An 11,683-nucleotide genomic window follows, 5' to 3' on the forward strand; every position below is an offset into this window, starting at 1 on the left:
CACCCCGTGATCACACAGGTTGATATGTTGTTCCATGTGGGCTTTGTTGCTTCTGAGCTAGATGGCCGCTTGTTTACCTTCAAGCTTTTAAGAGAGACACCTAATTTTACCATTAAAAACTGCATTAAAAATGTGCTGAAAAACTCGGCTTATACATGGTAATTACTTTGCTGATAGTTTTTCTTGTGTATTTAAAAATCAACATCATTAGTGAGCCTTGAAAAATAATTTTATCTCCTAATGGGAAATTCACAAGTTCTAGGAATTTCTTTCTTCTTGTTCTCTATGATGAGTCACTGGCTGGCATAGGATCTACGGAGTATATTCCGAAATAAAGTTAAAATCACCATGCTGTATTTTGCATTTGTTCTTCACTATCTTAGATCATCTCATCCTGAAGGTCACAGTCTCTCTACAAACCAATGTCTTCACAACTTAGAGTTATTGTTATTGGTGGTGGTGATATATTTATCTTTTAACACAATTTTTACTCCAACTGAGATATATTCCTGGCAGGTTGTTTGATTTGATGCATGCTACACCATGACAGAAAGAATTAAATGTCACCCATACAGGAATTTTTAAATGCCAGTAAAATAACTTTTGTTACAAAGGAAAGTCTTGGAGCATCTGTTCTTATCTGTTGTTTAGCAGAAGTTGCTGGATGAATACCACATGATGCCCTGACTCCACTGCACATTGACTTAGTTGCCCTCCTACATTGTGACTGACATCTTACAAGTTCAGTAAGTTCCTCCACTTCTTGCCAGATTTTGCCTTGAAGCTGCCAGCTTTAAGTGGGACCAGAAAGAAGAAAGCTTATAGCATGTATTAGTCTGGGTTGATTAGAGAAACAAATAAACACTCATATGTGTATAAGAAAAAGCTTTATATCAAAGAGTAATTGTGTATTAAGAAAGCAATCCATCCCAGTCCATTTCAAGTCCATACATCCGATATTAACCCATATGTCCCATACCAGTCTATAAATTCCTCTTCAGACTCACATAACACATCCAATGATGCCAAATGCAAGAAGATCACAGGCCAGTGGGTGGAAAGTCTTGTGGATTCAGTGGCAGTGAAAACATCTCTTTGCTGGCAAGGGTTCTCCACGTGGCTCCTTCAGCTCCAGGGCTCTAGCATAGTTACATGTGCCTTGTCAGAAAGAATGTCTCACAGGGAGTGAGTGAGTGTGCCCTGCCTCCAGCGAGCTACTTATCTCCCTAGTGTCTCCAAATGAAGTCATCAAGCAGCGACCTGATTGACAGGCTAAACTCCACTTCTTCACTCAAGTTGACACCAGGTTATGTAACTACCACAATCCACCCTTTGTTAACTTGACACTTTCACACAACTCTTTAGTCATATATAATTTTCAAACAAAAAATGTCATATCTGAATCTAACAGGATAAACCTAAAATGCATACAATTAAAAAATGTGCCATCCTCATTTAAAGATAGCATTTTATAAGTGAACAAAACAAAATTATCCTATACTTATGTGAGCACCTACACCAAAATCCTATGAATATATTCCCCCACTTATGAAAGCTTGTGAGCCAATCACTTCATGCCTTTATCCCCCCATTTTGAGTATCCAATTGCTATACTGCTCACTTACATCAACCCAGTGCTCTGAGAAGACAATCATATTTTTTGATGTGAAGAATCTTCATTCCAGTTGGAACCTTGTGAAGTTTGTATCCATAAGCAAATTCACTCAGGACAGGCCATCCATAAAGTTAGCAGCAATATGCAACCTATCACAAACTCAAAAATCTCTCCATCTGGTCGGGTTCTGGTAAACTCAATGCGGGCTGCCTCACTTAGCCTCACCAGGGTGTCCATCACAAATTCTCAACAACCCTATCCCCTTGTGCTAGGTCCTGAATTTCAAGCCAGTAAACCAGCTCTCATCTTCTCCTCTAGTCCCTATGAATCAGGTTCATAGATGTCAGTGGCCAGACTCAACCCTTCTCTTTATTGCTGCATTTCCCTCACTTTCACTCAAGTGGATCCAGGTGGTCCCCTATCAAGCATTTCAGCCTGCACACAGGCTCTGTTGACAGACAGTCCTAGAGAGGAGTTTCCTTCATTGTTCCTGATTTTATCCAGCTTCTTACAAAAACCACTAGTTCAAAAATAAAAAACCCAGAGCTCCTTTCCCCCCCAAATCTGTCAACAATCCCTAGGCAAGTCTCTTCACCTTCAAATGTCCTGAGCACTAAAGACCCTGGGTGGGGCTTATCTTTTCAGAGATTTCTTTGCAGGCATATCCTAAACCCATTTAAAGATCAAATTTTAATGACTTAGACAAGTAGGTTTACAAGCTCTCTATTTACATACTTCCCAATAATTATTTATATCAAACATTATATCAACAATACTATGCAGAAGAAATAAGTATAAACAATGTAGAATCAGATACTAAACTCAATTCTTAAAACAGTCAAGTTTAATATTTTATTCCTTATCTAAACTATTCCATTGATACAAAGTATGGGTTTAGGCCTCTGACAGCATCAAGCCAGAGCCAGGCTTTCTCTCAGTCATTTTGACCTCCTGTCAGCCATTTTTATTAAGCAGCTCTGAGAAATTCAAGGGATTTATCCCCTGAGCTCAAAATATACATTAATCATGCATTTTCATCATTTCATGCAGGAATAACCAAAGACTACACCTAAACAAAATCAAAACTTTAACTTCCCATGTTCTTTCCAGAAAACAACCCAGTATACTTCATGGCTATATCTGACTCTGGCTCACCAAGAAGAAACACTACCATGAGGTGGAGGTTAAACAAACATCCACTCTCCATCTTTATGATTTGTTTCTTTAGTACCCCACTTCCAATGTACTATATTGTGTAAGTTTGGGTTGACTAGAGAAACAAATTTATTGACTCTCATACGTGTGTAACAGAGAACTGTATATCAAAGAGTAATTATATATTAAGAAAACATCCCAGCCCAGTCCAGTTCAAGTCCATAAGTTCGGTATTAGCCCACACGTCTGATACTAGTCTATAAATTCCTCCTCAGATTCAAACAACACATGCAATGATGTCGCATGCAGGAACATTACAGGTCAGTGGGTGGAAAGTCTTGTGGATTCAGTGGCAGTGGAAGCATCTCAACTCTGGCAGGGGTCTCTGTATGGTTCCTCCAGCTCCAGGGCTCCCAGGTAACGCCATGTGTCTTGTCAGAAGGAATGTCTATCAGGGAATAAGTATGCCCCACCTCCAGCGACCTATTTATCTATTTTTCTCTGTAGTGCCTCCAAATGAGGTCATCAAGCAGCAATGTCATTGACATGCTAAACCTTACCCCTTCACTCCGGTGGTACCAGATTATGTAACGACCACACAGCACAACCAGACTATAGTACTGTCTGTCCCAACACTTGTGTCTTAACAGTCAGAACACCCAAATATACTGGAAAGATCTTTGGTAGATAGTGATGTGCAGGGGCTGTCTGGAAATCACTAATGGGATCCCTAGGGCTTTGACGTATGTTTCCTTTTCCTTCATGCAGCACATTCTCCATTTGAAAACAGCTCCTGTGGATGAAACCACTAAAATCTCAACACCTAGTTAAGGACACCACATCACTCTTTGAGCCTCAATGTGATTGTCAAATATGTGTGATATAATTGATTGACACATACAATTTGACATACTGCATCATCTCATAGTAATATAACTATTATATTGGATATTGCATAAGAGAGTCCAGAAGGCTCCAGAAAGTGGCAGAAGTCAGCGAGCCTTGACAGGGCACTTGCTTTCCTTCCTTCACCGGCTCTCTCTCATTCCACATTTTATGCCCACAAAATAAGTTACCGATTCCATCTGGTTATATGAGTCGGCATTGACTTGATGGCAGTGAAAGTGATAGTGTGATACATGGGTGGGGCACCATATCTGACTTTCTGAGGCAGGAGTCAACATGCGTCCACACTCCATCCTCCTTTACCTAGTCCGACACCAACCATTCCTCCCACACCACTCTACATCTCTGCTGGCTTCCATAATTCATGGCAATGGCCATACAGAACTTCCAGATAAGTCTCACAATTAGTGGGGTTTATTAGAGAAGTTAGAAGGGTATCACAAGTCAGGATCATTAAATAGTAAGGATGTAATCATTAGTCTATAGCAGCACTTCTCTTTGGTCAGCAACCAACTTCCTCTCCAGTCTTCAACTTCTGAGCCATGTGGTCCCCTGGCTTCTGCCTCTGTAGGCCAGGAAGCCAGTCCACCTGCTGCACTCACAGTCCCATACTCTTGTGCTAGATGAGGAGAGATCCCCTTGTTTTGGCACTGCTTCGCTGTTTCTCCATGCCAGTCTGTAGTGCCTCTGGTCTTTGCTTCCACCACTTCAGACAAAGATCTAGAATGTGCTCTTCCTGTGGTCCAGGGATTTCCCTCTGTGTCAGAAATGGTTCTTATACACTCAGACATCACTTTGACAGAGGCGTGGTTTTTGGCTTTTAGTTAACATACCCCGAAGGAACAAGAAGAATGGTGTCTTAAGTCACACTCTCTAGTAAAATAGTCTTAAAGATACATTAAACCCTAATTCTATAACAGAGAATGCCTTCAAATGGGACTATAGTCATAGGCATAGAGTCTAGAATAGAAATATATTATGTAAGGAATTATGGTTCGATGACCCATATTAATTGACTACATCGCAAACGTTTCCTCTATAACAAATTCCTTGTAAAGTGTTAATGGGGAGGAAAACTGTTGAGCTTGGTTTAGAGATGAATTTTCAGGTTTTGCTGGTACCCATGGGAAGTGAGTTGCTACTGTTTTATAGCCATTCATGACCAGTCACAAGGGAGTTTAGTTCCAGTAGGAAGATCTTCGGAGGGTCCAGGTGGTTGTTTATTTTATATGGAAAGGATTGTTACTTGAGGTGTGATTATACCCTGATCCAAGAACAATCTCCAGTGCATTCATGAATGGAGTTGAACATACAAAAGTGACTATATGAAAACTGGTGACCTAAAGACCTTGGGAAGGGTTCACCTTTCAGACTGGGCATATTATCCCCGGCATAAGTGCCACCAGAGGACATTTATTTCTACAGAATACTCTCAAAAACCAGGGATGTGTGACAACTTAACTTGTTGATGTATAACTACCCCCAGGTGTCATATATTAAGATAATTATAAAAATGTGTGGTTTAAACTTCTTCTACAGTTTCTCCCATAATTAATCTCCAGTTACTCATTGTGGTGAATGACTCATCCCTTAATGTCTGCCTTCCTTTCCTGGTATCACATCAGAATTTACTACTTGTTTTCCATGTCCCTCCAAATAAGCCTCCCAAATTACAGCCATTCGATTAGTATCTGCTGCCAGCAGAAAGAATGCTGTTTTGGCTACAGTGACTGGTGAGTGCCAAATTATCCAACAGCAGAGGCCAATGCTAAGCTCATGACATGGCACCTTTTCCTGGGGATTCCAGCCAGACCCCTCATAAATGTTCATTACATTAGACCCGGTCTATTATGGAGGGGATAATGATTTTTTCTCACAGAATAGAGGCATATCTTGGTAGAGATTTGCCTTCCAACGATAAAACTAACTTACTGGCATCCTATTTAAGACATTACAAAATGTGTTATCCATCAACATGGTATCTCACATGATACTTCTGGCAAATAGCGTACTCTAGACTTACTGCAGTAGATTCATAGCCATAACATTCATTAGTCGCACACTATGGCACGTTGTCTAGAAGAAGGTAGATTGACATACTGTGGGATGGGTTGTTGAGGGTTTATTATGACACCAGCTGGGTGATAATATCGAGAATAGAAGGGATGATGTCCTAGGAAGTATATTCTATGTCTTTGACCAACAGGCGGTTATCTAAAAGCCAGAATGCACTATAATGAAAATGTGAGTGGCCACAATGAATGATGTGCTTAAACATCCACTTAAATATTGTTGCTACCTGCTTCACCAATTTCCAACTTTGATTAGTTAGGAAGTGTTTGTATCCTAAAGGTATTTTCAGGGTGCTACATTCTTAGAAGCAATATTACCAGGCCATTTTGGGCTCCTCATTCTTTGGAACCAATGGTTAGAGAAGGAATCCATACAATTGATTGCAATTATGAAGTGTCAATTTGGCTTATAGTATACAATAAGGACAAAGACGACTATGTATAGAACACACTATGTATAGAGCTCTTTTGATATGTTTCTCTTGCTGAGTACCCCTTGCCAATTGAAAAAGAGAAATCTGAAATATTCAGGTGAGTAAGGACTTACATTCTGTAAGGATAAATGTTGTTCTACCTATCAGTTTAGCAACATTTGCTAGTGAAAGTGCTAAGTGCTATATATTGGCCACCCGAAGCAGATCATTATAATTAATAGAGATCTTGTATCAGCTATTGAAGCACCTTTGTTTTATGCCTACTTTTTTCTCTTTGTACTTTATGTAAATAAAATTGCTGGCTCAAACAATAATGAGACTATGAGTGGCTATTATCAACAATGTTCTAAATAACTCACAAGTAGTTGTGATACCTGCTTCCAGTTCACTATAATGTCCTTTAACCAAGGTAGGTTTTTTTTTCTGTCAGCATTTGAAGTTGTAGTTGGGACTCTTAGCATATTGACATGCTCCCATGATGACACAGTAACTATTGAGAACATGTGTCCCCTGTTTGGGTGATACCCATTTTTTTTTTTTTTAGAATAGAGTTCCAGATCCTTATTCTCAATCTGTCTCAGTCTGAAAAAAAACAAACAAACTCACTGTCAAGTCAATGCTGACTCATATTGAACCCCCGTTGGTTTCTGAGCCTGCAACGGTTCAAAGGAGCAGCCCTGTCCACTCTGGGCATCACTGCTGCTGCTTGAAGTACCTGTGGTGTTGCTTTCAGGATCAGAGCAACAAACCAGAGTATAACATCCTGACAGATGAATGAGTCTACTCCACACTTCGCTGTGGAGCAGAACATCAATTTCTCATGAACAAGTTGAAGCTAAAAAAATGAGAAGATATTCATGAGATTTAAACTTTAGTATATCCCACATGGATTTAAAGACCAACTCAACAATACACTGGGCACACTGAACACTAATGACCAAAGGCCAGAGTGGTTGTAAGAGGACATCAAAGACATCATTCACAAGGAAAATAAAAAGTGATTAAAAAGAGGGGGTTGGAAAAGAAAGGCAAAAATGGACGTCTGCATAGATTCTCACTAGCTCGTTAACTTAGAGTAGCTAATGTTGACAGAGATATTTCAACAAACAACATAGTTATCTATGTCAAGAAATTTGGAAGATAGCAACCTGGTGAGTCAATGGGAAGAATTCTATATTTGTTCCCATCTCAAAGCCTAGCAATCTTAAAAAATGCACAAAGTAACAAATAATGTTGTTAAAATCACACATAAGTAATATTTTGTTGAAAGTATTTTTAAAATGATTGCAGCAACACATTGACAGAACAGAACTTCAAATAGGATTTAGAAAAAGATATAAACTGAGAGATATTATTGCTGATGTCAGCTGGAGACTTTTGACATTTGCTTATGCAAATTATAACAGCATAACAATAATATTGTGCAAAATGAGAATACCAGAGCAATAATTGTGCTTATGTGGAACCTGTACATACAGCATAGATAAATATTCAAACAAAATATGGGGACACTGGTTTAATATCAGGAAGGTGTGTAGATTTATCTTTTACTATCCTTATGAAATCTGTATATGGAGAAGGTAATCTGAGAAGCTAAACTATACTAAGAAGAATGCAGCTTCAGGATTGGAACAAGAGTCATCAATAACCACTGATGTGACAATCTTCTTTGCTCAAAGTTAAAAGAACTAAAAGTACTTAATGATGAAAACCAAACTCAACAACTTTCAGGAAGAACTACCTCTCAATATAAAGAAAACAATACTCCCAACAATGAGACATACAAGCAACAGTATGAAAAACAAAGAAAAGATTGACGTCGTCATGCATTTTGCTGTGCTTGGATCTACAGCCAGTGCCCAGCAAAGCGGTAGTTAAGAAATCAAAGGTCACACTGCACCTGGAAAATCTGTAGGACATCTTTAACATGTTAAAAATAAAAAACTTCACTTTGAGGACCAAAGTGTGGCTGGCCCAATCCAGGGTGTTTTCAAGTGTCTATTATGAATGCAAAAATTGGACAACGATTAAAGAAAACCAAAGAAGAATTGATGCATTTGAGTTACGATGTTGGCGAGTAACATTCCATATACCATGAACCAACGAATCAGTCCTAACATAAGTACCAACAGAATGCTTTTGAGATGCACAGATGATGTGATTTTATCTTATACACTGTACGCATGCCATCACGTGTGATGAGTTCTTGGAAAAGACATCGTATTTTGTAAACCATCAGAGAGAAAGAGGAAGTGCTCCAAGGAGATGGATTGACGCCATGGCTGTGACAACGGGCGCAGAGATAGCAAGGATTAGGAGGTTAGACCAGGATGGGGCACTTTTTGACTTTGTTCTACATGAGGTTGTAGTCAGACCGACTTGAGGTCACCGCACACCACCACCAACACTTATAAAGCAAAGTCAGAACTAGGCTACCAAGACCACAGCCCACAAAAATCTGCTAATTCAAGCATAGTAATTCTTGGAGTTACATATGGCCTTTGGTATACATTTCAATTGTGGTCTATTGTCAAAGTATTTTGCTATATCTGGTTAACAATTTGATACCAAACTTATTTGTTTCAATCTGTATTCAATTTTATGGTTTGTAACGTTTCATGCATTAACATTAAATTTATAGAATTTATATATATTTATACACACATGCACACACACACACACCCTTCAAACTCTGTTTTATAAAAACGTTAGTGTATGGTATAATGTGAAATGTCATTTGTTTTATAAAATATTTTTGAATTGTTGTCACTGTTATTAACATTCAAGAATGATGCTTATCTAAATTTGTTTTGTATTGTCTCCTTTGGTTATAAAATCAAGAAAAACGTTAAGCCTATAAATCAGTGTGGATATCATAATCTTTATATTCACTGCAATATTTAAAATAACAAAGAAGTTACCTCACATTTGGAGATGTGGTAAGATTTGTATGTAAGAGGGTATAGCAAGTGCTTTTTAAGTGGTTAGAACTCTTTAAAATTCTTTAATTATTATAGGAAGAAAATTTGAGCTATTTTAAACTTATTCTGGGATTATATATTTATTTTACAAAATTATCTGTTTTATATAACTTACAAGTTTTTGGAATCAAGTTTTAACACTATTCTCTTGAAATATAACAATTATCCACTATATTTATTGTTAGAATCTCTTTCTTTCTCTCTAACATGATATTCTATTTATACTTGATTAGTCTTCTTGAAGTTTTACCTACTTCATAGGTAAAATTCATAGAAAAATCCCTAATGTGGACTCCGAGCCTGGGAAGGTGAGGCTCGCGGCGCAGGTGAGGGGTCTCCTGGGTCTGCAGTTTGCCGGCCAGGGACTCGGCGAGAAGACGAACTTCAGCTTCACCTCCCCCCCACTGAATCCAGCATGGGGGAGAAATCTGAGAACTCTGGGGCTCCAGAAGAGCTGATGAATGGCTTAAAGATTACAGATCCCCATGAATCCGAAGGTGTTAGCCCTCCCATTTCTCACCTCAAAGATGGGCATTCCCAGAGCAAAGTGCTCCCGGATGTGCCCGCCCAGGCCCTGGAGGAGCCAGGAGAAGAGGAGTGCTTTCATGATTGCAGCGACTCTTTTGACAAGGGGGAGCCAGGAACAGATAAGGTTGAAGGCAAATCTGATGGTGATGTGAATTCCTCCGAACTAGATGAAGAGTACTTGTTAGAACTGGAAAAGGACATGTCTGATGAAGAGAAACAGAAAAGACGAGAGGAGAGCACCCGGCTGAAGGGAGCGGGAAACGAACAGTTTAAGAAAGGAGATTATGTTGAAGCAGAAAGCTCTTACAGTCGAGCCCTTCACACGTGTCCGGCCTGCTTCCAGACAGACAGGTCTGTTCTGTTTTCAAATAGAGCTGCTGCAAGGATGAAACAGGACAAGAAGGAGATGGCTCTCGGTGACTGCAGCAAAGCAATTCAGTTAAATCCCAGCTACATTAGGGCAATACTGAGGAGAGCCGAGTTGTACGAGAAGACAGACAAACTGGATGAAGCCTTGGAAGACTATAAATCTATATTAGAAAAAGATCCATCCATACATCAAGCAAGAGAAGCTTGTATGAGATTGCCTAAACAAATTGAAGAACGGAATGAAAAGCTAAAGGAAGAGATGTTAGGTAAACTAAAAGATCTTGGGAACTTGGTTCTCCGGCCTTTTGGACTCTCCACAGAAAACTTCCAGATCAAGCAGGATTCCTCTACTGGCTCATATTCGGTCAATTTTGTTCAAAATCGAAATAACAACAGATAATAAGAGTTACTGAAAGGTTTAAAGAGCTGGCTTAGAGATTGTGTGCCGCTTGCTGTTAGCGAGGGGAAAGGCCCTACCAGTGTTTAACTCTAAAAAGCATCTTATCTACAAGGAAGGCCACCCAGTAGAACCCCGTGTCCTCCTCCCATGTGTTTTATGATGGGGTGAAATACACTGACAGGTGTAAGGGGCCTAATTTGATTTCCATGTCAGGCACTGCCTGGCAGCTCTTACCGCCCCTGGGTCTGGCTTCATGTCCTTAGTTTTGTCCAGGGGGAAGCCTGCTGGCAAGCCCGGCCTCCCTAAGTCACACACACAGCAGGTTGCTGGGTCAAGCCTCGCCAATCTCTCCCGAGTCAGGCACTGCTGGTAGGGAGACTATTAATGAGGCCCCCACCTGCTGCCCCCTCCCTGGAAACATCACATGCTGCCTCAGCTGCCGGGAGCGGCCTCCCCTGCTCTTGTTCTCTTCGTGGTAATAAAGCTTTCTGTGACAGGCTCGCTATGAAAAAAAAAAAAAAAGAAAAATCCCTAATGTTTCTTTGTTTTCTGATTCATTAACTTCAACTATTATTTTTTATTGTTTTCTACTCTTCTTTTCCTTAGGGGTTACCTGTTATTATTTTTTTAATTTTCAGGGAAAAGCTCATTTATTTCTAATAGTTATTTTAAAATAAATATTGGCATCTCAGTCTATTGATTTCCCTTTAATTTACCATTTTATTTATATCCTACAGTTATTATGTGGGCTGGTTTCTGTTTCTCAGATGTAAATATTATTGAATTTAAACTATGATTTCTATTCTGATAATAGAAATATGTGTGCTTTTTTCCAAATAATTTCCTCAAGATAAGCAATGCATTGACAATTGTTTAAATATTTATGGAATTTCTGCAGTGAAGGATGGATCTGTTCATCATTAATATGCTAGATCTCTGATATCCTAATATTTTGTAAAAGGCAAAAAAAGTATAATATTTTCCTTTGTAGCTTACATTGTTTTTTAAATAGCCAAAACTAGGAGTGGAAAATGTTTTATATTTATTTTTTGCCTGCTGTAATTCAGACAAGGAGCTCTGGTGGGACCATGGGTTAAACATTGGGCTGGTAATTGTAAGGCTGTTGGTTCAAACTCACCAGGTTCTCTGAAGGAGCAAGATGGACCACTTTGCTCCCCAAAGATTCACAGACTCAGAAACCCTGTGTAGGGTCACAGGAGTTA

At 39.3% G+C, this 11,683-nt stretch overlaps 1 protein-coding gene across 1 annotated transcript; it reads left to right on the forward strand.

The window, feature by feature from the left end:
• Positions 1–9,486: 9,486 nt before the first annotated feature.
• LOC101646715 (tetratricopeptide repeat protein 1-like) lies at positions 9,487–10,958 on the forward strand. The gene has a single exon (XM_013006828.2). The coding sequence runs from the start codon at positions 9,579–9,581 to the stop codon at positions 10,458–10,460; it is 882 nt and encodes a 293-aa protein (XP_012862282.1). The 5' UTR covers positions 9,487–9,578; the 3' UTR covers positions 10,461–10,958.
• Positions 10,959–11,683: the final 725 nt, after the last annotated feature.

This window comes from Echinops telfairi, unplaced genomic scaffold (assembly GCF_000313985.2).
Source record: "Echinops telfairi isolate 266 unplaced genomic scaffold, ASM31398v2 ScPeMD7_7410;HRSCAF=8448, whole genome shotgun sequence".
Lineage (NCBI taxonomy): Eukaryota > Metazoa > Chordata > Mammalia > Afrosoricida > Tenrecidae > Echinops > Echinops telfairi.